This window comes from Prionailurus viverrinus, chromosome B3 (assembly GCF_022837055.1).
Source record: "Prionailurus viverrinus isolate Anna chromosome B3, UM_Priviv_1.0, whole genome shotgun sequence".
Classification (NCBI taxonomy): Eukaryota; Metazoa; Chordata; class Mammalia; order Carnivora; family Felidae; genus Prionailurus; species Prionailurus viverrinus.
Genome location: NC_062566.1, coordinates 36686127 through 36702748, shown reverse-complemented (window position 1 = coordinate 36702748; position 16622 = coordinate 36686127). Strand labels below are relative to the sequence as shown.

Below are 16622 nucleotides of genomic sequence, written 5' to 3'. Positions count from 1 at the left end.
ACTACTATGTCAACCCAACATACAGAGAAAGGAAAGCTGGTAACTACTAGACAAATATTGGTAATTGTGCGTGTGTGTGCACGAGGCAGATAGAGAGACACTTAAGATCTAAGCTCTCAGAGAAGGGCAGAAACTATTTCATCTTACATAAGGGGATTAACATACTTAGGGCTCAAAATACATACTCTGTTTTGATGAGCCTCCAACTTGATAAAGGAGCATTTCCTGAGATCTCCTCCCATATCAGCGAGTGTTTGGGGAGTAGTTTGGTTGTCGCGGTCATGTGCAGCAAGAGTGCGCACAAGCTGTTGAGCAGCCCATTGCCTATGCTGTGAGGACAGCCTGGAGGAGAGGCAGCAGGCTGCCAGGGCATTAGCCAGCTCCAGAGGGCCTACAGCAGAAGGATCATAGGAAGGATGGGCATACAATTGGGCAGTTAAACCTGCTTAAACAAAACAATGAAATGATGCCCAGGTAAGAGCTGGTGGTGGTAAACAAAAAAAATGGGTTAACCCATATCTTTTAAAAATTAGCACTTTTGCAAGCAATCAATTCACTAAGATATGCATACAAGGTATAAAGCATTTATCTCCTATCACATTCTCTAATAAATCTGATTCATCGCAAATATACATTTATGTACATCAAGAGTCTTTGCTCTAAGTACACACAGATTCAGAATGCATCAGAAATAATTTCAAAGCCAGGGCAGAGACAGCATGCCCTAAAAAGTAAGAGTTTGGCTTTTGCTGCTCAAAAGTGATCATAACAGCCAGTCAAGGGGCTGGGCTGATAGATCCCAAAGCCCATCTATCTTGGCCGAATGGTCCTGATGAAGAGAAGGGTAGAGACAATAGTGATAAAGGAGTCCCTTCAAACTGTTATCATCTTATGACAAAGAGAAAAATAGCCGTATCTTTACATAAATTTTATTAAGGACACCTAACCAAGATTATTATCTATTGTGATTCAAACCATAATCTAATAGAATAATCAAACCAAGATTAATTTGGTACATTTTCTAATATCTGTTTCCATGCACCATGAAAAAGGATCCATGTAGTTTTTTTATGATCTGAACTTAAGAAGTATACATGACGCTATGTAATTTATCACTTACAACAACTCTAAAACACGTTTTAAAAAGCACACATCAAATTGATTACAAGACTGTATATTTAAAATGGTAAATGGTATGAAACTTACCTTTCTTTTCAACTTCAGATTTATCATAGTTAGGTCTCAGTTTGGCCCCCTTGTCTGCTAGTAATGCCACAAGGGCCTGAGTTACAACAAAGTTTGGGGAGGTTACAAGCTTATTCTCTTCAGCAATTCCTCGGAGAAAGCTGGGTAGAAACTTTCGCTGAATTGGATCATCGACCGTGGTTAGATTTACACCTGTTGCAGCAGAAATCAAGTTCTGAAGAGGCAATTGGAACAAACAGGTTTAATTTTTACATATAATTTTGGAACAAAAAGATTTCACCTCAAAAGGCTCTTTAAGAATTGGTCAGAAATAACGCAACACGAAAAGCAGTGAAAACCAGCTTACCTGTGTACACAACTGCACCAGGAGTTTGGCAGCACTAGGAGTGTTTGATGCCAGACATCCCACTGCTGTGCTCAGATAGGCCAGGCAAGAGATGGGCTTACTGGCCTTGCTGTGCCCGCCTCGTGAGCGTTCTGAGGTGCTTGCCATGGCAGAAGGGCTGGTAGAAAGGCCAGCTCTCCCTGCTGCGGCCAAGCACATTAACCGAACCAGTGTTCGGATATCTGTAAGCCCCAGAGACTCCAGGCCAGCAGCCAGGCTACAGCTGGAACCACTGCCAAGAAAGAAAAAACACTTCAGATGGATAAAGAAAACAGATTTCTGAAGGGACCACTGGGAGCCCCACCTATCAGCCAAAGTACCAATAACTAAAATAAAAGTCAACCTGCAATATTACTAGCCATATGTATCTTAAGATAAGTCAAAAAATATTAAGCTGGAAACTGTTAAGATTTTAATTATTTTATTTTAATTTCATGAACTTGGAAGTATAACTAAGTATAATACACAAGAAAGTTCACAAACTGTGAGTTTTCACAAACAGAACCAACATTACCAACACCTCAGAAGCCTGCTTGGGTTCTTCTCAGTCACTAGACCCCTAAAAATAACGAATACCAATGACTTTTTAAGTTATGTATCAGTTTTGCCTGTTTTGAACTTTATATAAATAAGATAAAGTCTGTAATCTTTTGTGTCTGGCTTCTTTTAAGACTCATCCACGTTGTTGCATTATAGCAGTAGATACTCATTTTCATTGACATATTAATAAAATCTACCATAATTCATTTCTCCATACAGATGACAATTAGGTGGTTTCTAGCATGGGGCTATTGTAAATAGCAGTGCCATGAAGTTCTTGCTTATGTCTTCTGGTGCACATATAGAAGCACTTCTGCTGAATATATACCCAGGAGTAGCTTTCTAGGTGATAGAGTATGTTCATATTCACCTTTGGTTGGTACTATTGAATGGTTTTCCAAAGTAGCTGTACCAGTTCACTTCCTTACTGGCAGTGTGTTCTGGGTGTTCCACATTTTCTAGGTGCTCACATTTCCCAACAGTCTTTTCGATTTTAGCCTTTCTAACAGGTGTATTTATATCTCACTGGTTTTCCATTTTCATTTCTCTGAAGACTAATGAGGCTGAAGACCTCATTTTCCATGTTTACTGGCCATTTGGAGATCCTCTTGTATTATTTTGCATTTTGCCCACTTCTTCTATGAGTTGTCTCTTCTTCTCATGGATTTGTAGAAATTCTTTACATGTTCTGTTGGTTATATGCATTGTTCATATCTTCTCCCATTAAATGGCTCATTTTTTTTACTTTCTGACTTTTTATTTTCTTAATGACTTTTGCTGAAGAGAAGTTCTTTTTTAATGTAGTTCAATTTATCAATCTTTTTCTTGATGATGAATGCTTTTTGTGACTCACTTAAGAAAACTGTACCTATCCCAAGAGAATAAATTCTTCCTACCTTAGAGAAACATTATTGATTTATCTTTCACATTTAGATCTAAGAGCCACTTGGAAATATTTGTCTTATATAGTGTGAGGTTGGGGCCAAGACTCACTTTTTCCCGTTGAATAAACCATGTGACCTAAGCCCAAGTTATTGAGGGGACATGCTTTCCTCATTGTTCTGCCATATAAACATTATCATAAATCAAACCATACACCAAGTGTTTATCTATATGTGTGGATCAGTTTCTAAATTTTGTTCTCTACTATCCAATACCAGAGTCTCATCTATTTTTGAATTTTTATTTCAGGGTCCTTCTGTCTTCACTGATTTACTTTTATATACCTCTGCTCAACAATTCTTTTTTTTTTTTAAGTTTATTTATTTATTTTTGAGAGAGACAGAGATAGTGCAAGTGGGGGAGGGGCACAGAGAGGAAGACAGAGAATCCCAAGCAGGCTCCGCACTGTCAGCATGGAGCCCAACGTGGGGCTCGGCTCGAACTCACACGAAACCGTGAGATCATGACCTGAGGCGAAACCAAGAGTCAGACGCTTAAAGTGACTGAGCCACCCAGGCGCCCCTGCTTAACCATTTCTTAAATGGATGTCTTTTAGGTATTCTTGGCTCTCTTCCTTTTTTAATATTACATTCTACAGTATGAACATGGCAGGAGTCTCCATGATGGAATCTGCAGGTTGAAATAGCTACACAGTTGGGTCAATTTTGCAGAAAATTCATTCTACCTTTTGATTTTATCCTGCATCAAATGGATTGAAAGCTTTAGTTTCTCATTTCAGATAATAAAATTAAAAATGTTTGCAGTTTACGCAGCTACTATAATACTCTTATTTTCTACCTAAAAAGAGCTAAGTATTTACCAACTGGATGAATGAATAACAATGATGACTATCTCCAACTTCTTTCATTTGACAGTCTAGATACTCAAGGCTCTAAAAATTCTATCTCATCCTCCCAAACAATACTAAACTCCTGTCTAATATATACTAGGAACTAACTTAGCATCACCTGACACGATAATTCTTACCTGACCGAGAGAAGAGACAGAGCTCTCATTACCATGGTTCTTGCCAGAAGAACCTGAGCAGCAGCAGTCACTCTCCTTAAAGCCACCACCCGGTCGTGAGGGTTTGCTAAGGCAGCGGCCTGCTCACCTAGTGTTATTCTTCCAGAGGAACTCTTTTCTACAGAGCCATGGCAACCTGAAAAACATATCCAGAGCACTGAAAAATTTTCCTATTCTATCTATGTTCTGGGCTGCAAGGAAACACAGCAAACCAATGTGTTTTGTTCATTTGGACTTTGTTACACAGAAAATTCCTTGGGAGAAAGAGACAGTTCTAAGGCAATAACCTGTTATATATGTTCCTTAAATTTTTTTGGTTTTATTTTGTTCATATATAATATTATATATAACAGACACAGAAAAGATACAGTTTTTAAAATATGCTTTAAGTATACAGAAAGGGCTGAGTCACCAATACGAATTATTTTGTATTCCCGAGAGCAAAAGTTACCCATACCCTTTCATGCACATAAAAAAAAAAAAGACTGCAAAATTGGTTTTAGTCAGTTCCAGGATTTCCCTATTTTCTTTAAAAAAAATCATACTCATATTTTATAAATTTTCTTTTTATTACTTCGGCATTTCATAAAAGCAAAAAATGAAAAATATTACCTTATACCTTGAAAATGTTCAAACAACTAGCTAAGGATACTTGATGGGGTGGAACAATGTTGTATTACTATTTATCTAATCTAAGAAACAAATTAATACAGACTCTATAAAATCAATACCAATTATCATTTCAGTTTACCTATTTGCATTAGAGTCTCTTCCATACTGTTGGTAGCTGTTACCATTGCTACTGATGCTCCCAAGGGATCACTGTCAGGGAACTGAACTGGTTCTGGTACAATGCGTCGGTCATTTAAACCAAGTGGTCCAGCAAGTAATTCAAATTCTTCTTCACCTGTTAGCTTTTCATCTTCATCAACATCTAACATGTCCCAGTCTTCTGGAATTTAAATAAATGAATTTATGGTATGTGAATATAAACCACAGTAACTCTGCTGGCAATTTATGGTATGTGAATATAAACCACAGTAACTCTGCTGGCAACGGTTACTGTGAGATATGTCTAAAATGCAGATGGACTGAAAGCCCAGTGCCCACAAAATATGCTATGGCACCATCTCCTGCTGACCCAACCAAACTGCACTCCCTGAAGCATAGTGAGAGTCTAAGGGAAAGGGAGTCTGAGTCAAACCCACCTAAAGCAACAGCAAATGTTACAGCTGGTAATGAAGGTTTCAGCTAATAAAAGCTATTGTTACGGGGCCAACAAAGAGTTCTTAATGCTATCCATAATCATTAGAGAATCAGTTATTTGAAGTAAATGAATGCTCCATATAAATTCACGCTGTCATCAGTTTTGTACTTTTTACTTTCCTCAATCAGGATGGAAATTCAAAATGTACTCCATACTTTCCCTACTTTGAAAAAAATATATGCCACACAGAAATTAACCTTCTGTGGTAAAGCTAGTATTTGAACCCAGGTCCTTTCCCTTTGATTTTTAAAACTAGGGCTGTTGCTTTCAAACTACCTTTAGCTTTTTAGAGAAAGTTTTAAGTAACTATGTACTTAAATACCAACACATACACATAAACTAAATTTTAGTAACAGATGTTAAGCAGAAGGTATATACAAAAATACACGTAAAATAAAGAAGCTCTCAAAACAACTACCTTCATACACACTGTCCTGCTTGCCAATTAGATCTGGAGCTTGTCCCTTGTACCTGCACCAAACATGAAGAACATTGTATTTTTATACAAAACAGTTAGTACCCAAAAATGCAAATTAAGTCATTAGAACATTTTAAAAGGTCATTAATAAAGCAACACAAAATAAAGTGTTTCAGGTTATGGGCTAAGAAAAACTCCTGGTATGTAGTTACACACATGCTTACAAAATCAATGATCATTTTACCAAGTTACTGGGGAGGTTTCTAGGTCACCTACAACCCTCATCCAGACCACCTTAAAGATTTTAATAGTTGACAGTAAGGGAAAAAGCCCTGCTCACTACAGATTAATTGCTATTCAAGGATATAAAGAAGTAATATTTTCACGGAAGCTCAATTTAATCTAAACAGTCTATTTTTTTTTAATCAACAAAAAGATCTTAATTAAGATGTCAAACAAAAACAGAGTGAAAAACACAATGAAAAAAATTGACCATAAGCCTCCTGAAGGTTAAGGCAAGGGTCCTGCCCAGAACCTGCCAACAAGTTGAAGGTTAATAGAGTCAAACTCCAGTCAAAAACCTGCTGCCATGGACTGCAGGATCCCAGCTCTGGCAAAACATGAATTCCTCAACCACCTTCATCCTTCCTGCCCCCAATTCAGCAGTCATAGGACTTAGGGAAAGGTTAAGTGTAACTCTTCACATTAAAATAAGCTTTAATTCCCAGGTCTTGATGAGAGATACTTTATACTCTTCATTCAGAGGGGGTTTGGATATCTTCGCAATTTCAAGGTACCTTTCAGAGCTTGTTGTCTTGGATTTGGTCTTCAGGGCTAAATACTTTTCCCTGCAGCTGCCGCAGAGCAGGTAGTATGGATTTCCACTCCCACATTCACCACCGAACCAGCCATCCACATAGGAGCCGTTGCTGCGATAGCCCTGGCGGTTTGCACTGCGCCCACAGCCTGGGTGATTTCTCTTCATGTGCTGGTTGAAGCTGACGACACTGCACTCACACAGTTCACACACCACCACTTCTTCCCTGTCTTCAGACTCACAAACATGCTGCACAAAATTTTATATCAAATCATTAGTCAATTTAACATAAAATTAAGAAGAGGTAAATAGATATTTATATGTTAAATTAATAACTTTGTTTACACATGTTGGAACATTTGCAGGATTTTCATTAATGTTACGTAACAAATTTCTTTCAAATCAGAATTTAGATCACACGATCTCAAGGTGTTCCTTGCTCTTTCTCAATCTAATAAGTTATAATAAAATTAACTCACTCTCCTACTGAGAAGAGTTCATAAAAATGACAATTAGCGCTATCTCAAATGGCTTTTTAAAAATTCCTCTAATAAACCTACTTTACATCTGGTCATAACATGCATATCTATTATCTGAATTTCTAAGAAGTCATTAGGATTCATTTATCTTATTAACTTAATATAGTAGATGCTCTTTTCTATAGGATTCAGACCTGTGAAGTTTTCACGCTCCCCGCTACAAAAGCATAATGCTAAACAATGAAAATATACAAACCCACCATGTACCCTGCCCCTGGATGGAGGTAGTTACAAGACCTAGGTGGCACTGGTTCTTAGAATGAGGCACTACAGTGATTAAATGGAACCTATGAAGGAGAAGAGCATGCATTCAGATAGAAAGGTGAGCACAGCAGCCATGTTATACACCCAGAAGAGCTAAGAATTAATGCCGGTTTTGTAATCTATCTTTGACATTACAATCAAATATTAACAAAATATGGCTCTATTCATCTAGTCTGGGGAGGGAAACGATAAAATCGTACAGAGAAAGCAAGACACGCTTTTTCTTTTTGGTTTGTAGGTATCAAAGTAACCTTAAGCATTAGAGCCCCAAACTTTAGGATGAGATCTAAGACTTTTCAGAGTGTTACAACTCTAGGCAAGACTGTTATTAGTAAGCTCTATGAACAGGAGGGCAGGAAAATAAGTCAGAGCAGCCCCCGCTGCAATCACACACACCCAGGTAGGCCAATCCAGTACCTCTGGGATCCACATTCCCAGAATATCATTGTCACTGGTCAGGTCTTGTCCAAACATAGCTTCCATTGCTTCATCATCAAGATCAATTTCCAATTCCTCATCTAAATTAAAGTCATACAACGCCCCTGGGTCTTGTTGCAAAGATATTCCTTCTCTCCGACTTTGATTCCTGTGGGCCTGCACAGAGCGGTATAACCCCGCTCAGAACAAAACAAAAAAGGCATTTTATTTACATGCATAAAGTAATTCTGAATATTTCACCAGTTCTTAACTGCCTGGATTCCAGACCATAAACATAAAATTTGACCTATCATGTGTGATTCTTCTTCTATAAAATGGGGTAATAGCACTCATACTTCACAGGGCTGTTAACAGGCTTAAGTAAGATAATCCATGTAAAATACTTCATAATTGGGGCGCCTGGGTGGCGCAGTCGGTTAAGCGTCCGACTTCAGCCAGGTCACGATCTCGCGGTCCGTGAGTTCGAGCCCCGCATCAGGCTCTGGGCTGATGGCTCAGAGCCTGGAGCCTGTTTCTGATTCTGTGTCTCCCTCTCTCTCTGTCCCTCCCCCGTTCATGCTCTGTCTCTCTCTGTCCCAAAAATAAATAAACGTTGAAAAAAAAAAAAATACTTCATAATGTAATATGGAAAACACTCAGCAAATGTGAGCTGTTATTATTCTTTTAGGATTACTTAAAAAAAATCAGTCATTATATATTAAGTACACATCCTGTATTTTCTAGTTCAGTCTTAACTTCTCACTATTACTATAAATTACTGAAAAATTATGTTTTAATAGTTCAAAAATCAAACACCATTTTGACAAGCCACACATCCTAGTTTTTAGTTTAGAAAATATGTTCCCTATAAATTACACTTCACATGTCTAGAGCATAATCCCAAAAGTATTTACTAATGTAACAATGAAATTTACTTTTGCTTTTCTAGGGCCCTACCTAGTAGTTTTGTCCTAAGGTCCACAGAGTACATCAGAAAAGCCAGTGACCACTTTAGCACAGTGCTCTTTTTAGCTCCTTCTTAATATTAATGTGACATTTTATTTTTATTTTTTTTTTTCAACGTTTATTTATTTTTGGGACAGAGAGAGACAGAGCATGAATGGGGGAGGGGCAGAGAGAGGGAGACACAGAATTGGAAACAGGCTCCAGGCTCTGAGCCATCAGCCCAGAGCCTGACGCGGGGCTCGAACTCACGGACCGCGAGATCGTGACCTGGCTGAAGTCGGATGCTCAACCGACTGCGCCACCCAGGCGCCCCTTAATGTGACATTTTAAACATTCATCTTCACTTCTTAAAGTATAAACAGCTTGAGGGCAGAGACAGCATTTATGAAATACCTCAGTATCTACAAGTAACCAGTATAGACTTCTGTACCCAGAGGGAGCTTAAAAATAAATTTATGAAAGTATGCTGTGATTTCAATGCAAAATTATGTAAACAGGAAGAAAAATGCAAATAGCTGCTCTGTTAATGTGGAGGAACTGAGTACTTAGTATCATTAGTTCATCTTCTTTAATGCTGCTTTCACACTGACTTTAAAATATAAACTATACGACTTTCACCAATAGAAGGATGTGAAACATATAATTACCTGCTCTTGCTAGCAATGTGCGAGCAGCTAAATCAAACTTGTGCCTTCTTGTTACTGCTGAGCGACCCCTAGCTGGTGGTCCACTTCCAGAAGCTGCATTCTCTGCATGGTCCAGATTATCAGCACTACAAGTGCAAATTTAAAAGCAACACAGATTTTTAAGAACCATCATAAATGGAAAGCACAGGCACAAGCTTACTTATGGTCTTGCTTTTTCCTCCAAATATTACCAAGAATAAAATATATTTATGATAAAACTGAAACATAGCTTGTCTTTGGTAAAGCTCCTAAATTACAAATACATCATATTGCCCTAAGCAGTAATTTTACCTATTTTTTTTTTACTTTTATTTATTTTTTTAAGTAGGCTCTACACCTAACATAGAACCTGAACTCATGGTCCTGAGATCAAGAGTCACACACTCTACCAACTAAGCTAGTCAAGTGCCCTTACCTGATTTTGAATTATGCCAACAAGGGAATGATGCTTAATGCATGTTCAGATCCAAAAGAGATCAATGGTCTTAACTAAATTCTAAATGATTCAACACTTAAAATTTGAAATTAAATGACAATCCCTGCCTACAAGAAACATATTTCAAAGTTATGAAAATATCCACTGAGATTGTCAGAAACAAGTCTGCATATAAGACACAAGCCTTGGTAACCAAATCCATTAAATCAATTTCTAATGTTAAAATGAACATTCTATATCATTTATAAAGGAGAATTATTTTATCAGAATGTTTATTTTATTTCAGAATAAACTTGTTTTAATTGTTTCTTTTCAGTTTTATTTCATGTAAAAATTATTACCTATTTTCTACAAAAACATCCATTCAAGACTTGTCATATCATTTTTACGCTTCACAGAAACATAAACTTGTAAGCGAAACGTCCATCTTTTCATATACCTCTAGTTATCAGCTTTACAAACCATTAAAAGCATCTATGAAGGGAACTAACTGGGACACTTGGAAGCACCATTTATAACGCATAAAACAAGTACAGAAACCGGACTCTCACCTTTCACTAAAGCCTTCTTCCATTTCAGCAGCATCAGCTGATGGTATGTCTCCTGGTGACTGCAAATAACAGGGATCATTTGACTTCCCACCACTGCCTAGGACAGCTGCTCCGTGTCTTGAGTCAGCTGTGCTACCTGGCTGGGGTTCCTCCTCATCCTCATGCCCAGGGTGCTCTATCATCCACATGGCAAGGACAGTGATGTTCTGGGCATCAGCCTCTCCTCGAGCACCTGAACAGGTGAAAAAAAAGTATGATACTGATTTTGGGCAACATAATTATTCATGGCACCAATTTAAGAGTGTCTGCTATGACACCATTATAACTAAATCTGCTATTAAAAAGTTTTACGGTCTCTTAAAACAATGTGTCACCCTCTATAATATCGGGCTTCTCCTATATGTATATACTGATATATAAAAACTTATCCTACCTGTGGCTTCCATGGCTTTGGCAATCTGCCGGAGAGAGAACCCCATCTCCAGCAAGGGTACTGCAATTGCTGGAGGAGGAGGAGAAGTTGAGAGTCTGCTGCTTGGGTCTGACAAGGCTGAAACAAAAGAAAGAGAGTAAAGTCCTAAATATCAGTACATACTATGAGTAAAAAATGTCCTTATAGTAACTGTTAAGTCCCCAATTTCCTAATACTGTCTACATTTATTGAAATTTTATTCTATTCAGAATTCACTAAATGTGGAACTAAATGGGATTTTGTTACAGCTTTTTAAGGTTTTTCATAAAGCTAACATAAAACAAAGCTGCTGAAAAAAATATTAAATGTTTTCTTACTTTGAAATAGTTTCTAACTTACAAAAAATTTCAGACTTAACAGAAATTTGCAAGCATAGTACAAAAGAATTCTTTTACCCATGAACCACTGGAGAGTAAGTAGCAGACATGATGCTTCAACTCCCTTGAATACTCTAACAGTTAATTAACTCCTACAAATAAGGACACTGTCTTGCATAACATAGTATCAAAGTCCGGAAATTAACAATGTTAATATCTATCTAACCCAGATCTCATTCTAGTTTCACCAGAACTCCTGATAATGTTCTTTACAGCAAAAGATCCAATCCAGGATTATCATCCTTCCATTTAGTTTTCAGATCTCTTCAGTCTCCTTCAATCACTTTGATACTTTTAAGATTACAGGCCAGCTATATGATAGGAAGTCCCTCAATTTGGGTTTGTCTGATGTTTCTTCACGTGCTTTTTGGCAGGAATACAAAACTGATTCTGCCTTCTTCTCATTACATTCTACTAGATGGTACATGATTTCAACTTGTCCCATTGCTGGTGATGCTAACTTTGATCACCTGAGTTAAGCTGGTATCTGCTAGTTTATCTCCTGATTAACTAAAAAAGGTACTCTTTTTTCTCCCTTTGTAATAAATATTTGTTGGGAGGAATTATGTGTAAATAGCCCATTCCTCATCAAAGTGAGACTCACTAACATCCATTAATGTTTATTGGCTGGATTATTTATGATGATGATGATGATGATGATGATGGTTGACAAATGATTTTCTTTTTAAAAATTTTTTTTTTCAACGTTCATTTATTTTTGGGACAGAGAGAGACAGAGCATGAACGGGGGAGGGGCAGAGAGAGAGGGAGACACAGAATCGGAAACAGGCTCCAGGGTCCGAGCCATCAGCCCAGAGCCTGACGCGGGGCTCGAACTCACGGACCGCGAGATCGTGACCTGGCTGAAGTCGGACGCTTAACCGACTGCGCCACCCAGGCGCCCCAGGATTTTCTAATTCCATCATTGCTTTCAGATTTATCAGTCTCCTTTCTCCATCAGTAGAGATTTTCATTGTATTTGTGGGTTATTATATGTTATTATAACAATGATTATTTATTTTGATGCCCCAAACATTCCAGATTTGGCTAGTAGATGTCCCTTCAATCTAGTTTCTATATCCTGGAGGCACGTGCCCACAATTCTCTGAGCAGTTTATCACTTTCTGGCACAAGATATTCTAGGCTCATCTCATACTTAACCCTGAAATCAGCCATTTCTACCAGGAGATAGGGTTCTCTTTTAGTAGAGAATGGTATTTGGAAGACAGGATCTTGGCACTAGGTGTGTTTACTGCTACTAAGGCATCACTGCTCCTAGGTCCTTTCGGTGGACAGTGCTGATAGAAGCCCTGTGCCTCATTTAATGGTTTTTGAATTCAATTAGGAAGGAAAGAAGAAGGAAGCGGGGAGAATGACAACTTTCATTTTTGCTTAAAAAATGTCACTACTCCTACAGTGGTAATAGTCCTGACACATTTGTTGGACTTCTGCTTCTAGCCATGATAGAAGAACAGAGACTGGATTTACCCTCACCTTAACAACTAAAAGAACAGATGGAATATATCAAATGATGGTCTGTAGACACTGGATGGCAGGCAATGTAGGACAGTGATCTCTGAGAGAAGGAAATCAAATGAGGCGAGGTATACAATTGCCTCAGCATATTTGCTGGAGAGAATTTCCAAGCTGCAGTTCAGGGAGGGCAAATTCAAGCTAAACTCAGCGGCCTCTCTGAACTGAGGACAAAAAAGTAAAGAATTCAAGATGGCTAGCATTCACAGGGTAGAACACCAGAAAGGAGAAAACTGTACAGAAAGAAGAGAGCTGCACAAAAAGCAAAATTCAGAAATGTACAGAAGGTCCTTCTTTTTCCCTCAAGTCTTCAGCTGATGTTAATGCAGCAACTACCCAGAACTAGGGAAGGAATTACCAAAAAGTAGCAGGCAGAACAATCCTTGAGGCTCATACAGGGTTGGGAAGAATTTGTGTTACCAGAAGGAAAGAACTACAATACACAAGGCACTGGATAGAATACTAAGAAAGGTATTAGTTCAGTGGTGGGGAAAAATTTAGCCAAGCTAAAGGCTGTTCTGGTCCCTCCTAACAAAGTTTAAAAGGAAGGCTTGAAAGAATCAAATCATTTCCAAGTAATTTAACTGTATCCTATAACAAAGTTAAAGTATATTTAAATAAATACAAACTATCAAGCACCCAAAAAGGTAAAATTCACAATCTCTAGTAACCAATATATAATTACCAAACATCCCCCTCCCCAAAAAAACCCCGAGAAAATATAATTCAAAATAAGTAGAAAAATTAGTCAACAGAAACAGACCTAGAAATTAGATATGTGCTAAGAAGAGAATGATATTTAAACAGGTATAAAGGTGATGTTCATTATCTGTGCATTCCATATTTGCAAATTCATCTACTCATTAAAGTTAATTTGTAACTCCCAAATCAATACTTGTGGTGCTTTCACAGTAATTTACATGCACACAGTGACAAAAACATTTCAATCTCCTGACACACTGGTTCCTAGCTGAGGTATAACAGGTGATGCTTACATTCTTGTTTGAGCTCCGAGACTGTAAACAAGTCTCCTTTTCGTGGTCTATTTAGTGTCATGCGTTTTGCAGTTTTGTGCTTTTTGTTGGTGACTTCACTATTTAAAATGGCCATGAAGCATAGTGCTGAAATGCTGCTAGTTTTTTTTTTTTTTTTTTAAGTTTATTTATTTATTTTGAGAGAGAGACAGAGTGTGTGCGTACAAGCTGGGAAGAGGCAGAGAGAGGGGGAGAGAATCCACAAGCAGGCTCCACAGTGTCAGTACAGAGCCCAATGCTGGGGGCTCAATCTCACGAACTGTGAGATCATGACCTGAGCCGAAATCAAGAGTCAGAGGCTTAACCAACTGAGCCACCAGGAGCACCTGTCGAGTGTTTCTAAGTCCAAGAAGGCTACGATATGCCCTATGGAGAAAATATATGTGTCACATAAATTTCATTCAGGCATGAGTTATGGTGCTCTTGGCCATGAGTTCAATGCTAATGAATCAATAATATATATTAAATACAACGTATTTAAATAGAAACATACATAAAACAAGGTTATATACTTGACAAAATGTGACCAGAAGTTCACAAAAACCTACCCTTATCTCTCCCTTAGGAGTAATGGTTCATTTTTCACTAATTCAGTGTTCACAGTGACTTTATAGAGGAACATAACTATCCTAATAGTGAGAACTGACTGTTATTCCATGTATTTGATAAGGCAGAGAAAAGATTAATAAGCATGTTAAAGACATGGAAGACTGTCTTTACAATGTATGAATGGAAAAGTACTAGATGGGATTAAGAGCAAATCTGATTCTGCAGGAGAAAAGATTAATGACCAGAAAACACAACAATAAAAACTATCCAAAATGGAAACAGACATTAAATAAACAATAAAAAATAAATAAAAAGCTATTAAAAAAAATCAAAGCATTAGTGATCTGTGGGACGACTTCAAGTGGCCTTGTATACACATAACCATAGACAGTGAAATGGAGTTATACAACAGAAATACATCTGAAAAATAATGAATTAAAAATTTCCAAATTTAATGAAACTATAAATCCACAGATCCAACAAGCTCAATAAATCCCAAGCACAAGAAAACTAAATCAGGGCAGATCATAATAAAATTGCTTAAAGCTAGTGATAAAACAGAAAAATCTTAAAAGCAGCCAGAGAAAAAGGCATATTATATCAAGATTGGAATGAAAGAAAAGTTATCATGCAAGCCAGAAGACAGCAGAGGATCTTAAAGCACTGAAAGAAAAAAAATCATGAATCTAGAATTCTATACCCAGAGAAAATATTTTTCAAAAATGAAGGTGAAATACACTCTTTTAGATATACAAGAGCCAAAAGAATTCATCACTAGCAGATCATTACAAGACATGTTAAAGGGAAAGCAGAAGGAAATTATACCATATGGAAATTGGGAACTACATAAAGAAATAAAGAATCTAAGACCTGATAAATATGTGGGTAAATATAAAATACATACTTTAGATTTCAAATTTCTTGCAAAGACAACTGGCTGTTTACAACAAAAATAATAACAATGTGTTATGGGCTTTATAACCTATGTGTATATTAAATGTATGATAAAAGTACAAAGACTAAGAAAGGGGAAATAAAAGTATACCATTGTTAGAATTTTTAATATATATGAAGTGGTACTTGAAAGTAGCCTGTAATAATTAAAAATGTATACTAAAGACCTGAAAATAATCTCTAAAAATACACATATAGCTGATAAGCCAACAAAGGAGGTAAAATGAAATAATATAAAATATGAATTTAACAAAAAGACAAACAGAAGGAAAAGAGAAAGAACAGACAACGTGAACAGAAAGATGGTAACTTTAAACACAACCCTACCAATTATCACATTAAATGTAAACAGTCTACACACACCAATTAAAAGATAGAGAATACCAGGTTGGATGAAAAAAGCAAGACCCAATGATAGGCTGCCTTTACAAAGCCCCTTTTAAATATAAAGACACAAAAAAGTAAAAGGCAAAAATGATGGGAGACAACATACCATCCTAACACTAATATATTTGTATCAGATAAAGCAGATTTAAGGACAAAGAATATTACCAGGAGTAAAGAGAGTCACTTGGTAATGACAAAGAGGTCAATTCATTATGAAAACATAAGAATCTTAAATATTTATGGACCCAAAGAGAGTTTTAAAAGACATGAAACAAAAACTGATAAATGAAAGGAGAAATAAACAAATCCACAATTTCAGGCAGAGATTTCAACACTACTCTATCAATAATTGATACAGTAAGTAGACCAAATACTGATATTTACTGATACTTCTTTATCAGTAGAGATAAAGAAGACTTGAAAAAACAATCAACTACCTTGACTGACCAAACATTTACAGAACACTCCACTCAACAATAGCATAATACACATTTTTTCCAAGCCACATGGAATATTTACCAAAACAGACCATATTCTGGGCCATAAAATAAGTCTCAATAAATTAAAAAAAATTCATATTATACAAGATGCATTCTCTGATAACAATGAAATTAGAAATTAGTAAGAGAAAGACATCTGGAAAATTCCTAAAGATCTGGAAACAAAACAACATACTTCTAAATGACCAAAATTGTCAAAGAAGATATCCATGGTAAATTAGTACTTTAAACTGAATGAAAATGGAAACACAGCATTTCACAATGTGGAGGTTACAGCAAAAGCAATGGTGAAGGGAAATTCATAACACTAAAAAGGCCTATAACAGAAAATAAGAAGGGTCTAGTATGACTGATGT

General features: G+C 37.0%; 1 protein-coding gene across 8 annotated transcripts in view; it reads right to left on the bottom strand.

Annotated features, from left to right (window-relative positions):
• HERC1 (HECT and RLD domain containing E3 ubiquitin protein ligase family member 1) overlaps positions 1 to 16622 on the bottom strand; it is a 191001-nt gene that overhangs the window by 37109 nt on the left and 137270 nt on the right. For 5 of the 8 annotated variants that reach the window (XM_047861940.1, XM_047861947.1, XM_047861943.1 and 2 more), the window contains exons 41-51: positions 10894 to 11010; positions 10461 to 10692; positions 9435 to 9559; positions 7801 to 8021; positions 6582 to 6850; positions 5785 to 5837; positions 4851 to 5051; positions 4061 to 4235; positions 1553 to 1823; positions 1207 to 1420; positions 186 to 442 (exon numbers count right to left, since the gene is read on the bottom strand). In XM_047861940.1, coding sequence (XP_047717896.1) covers positions 186 to 442; positions 1207 to 1420; positions 1553 to 1823; positions 4061 to 4235; positions 4851 to 5051; positions 5785 to 5837; positions 6582 to 6850; positions 7801 to 8021; positions 9435 to 9559; positions 10461 to 10692; positions 10894 to 11010 — 2135 coding nt within the window. The remainder of the gene's footprint in view (positions 1 to 185; positions 443 to 1206; positions 1421 to 1552; positions 1824 to 4060; positions 4236 to 4850; positions 5052 to 5784; positions 5838 to 6581; positions 6851 to 7800; positions 8022 to 9434; positions 9560 to 10460; positions 10693 to 10893; positions 11011 to 16622) is intronic. The other 3 variants (XM_047861948.1, XM_047861945.1, XM_047861946.1) reach the window with 3 other exon arrangements.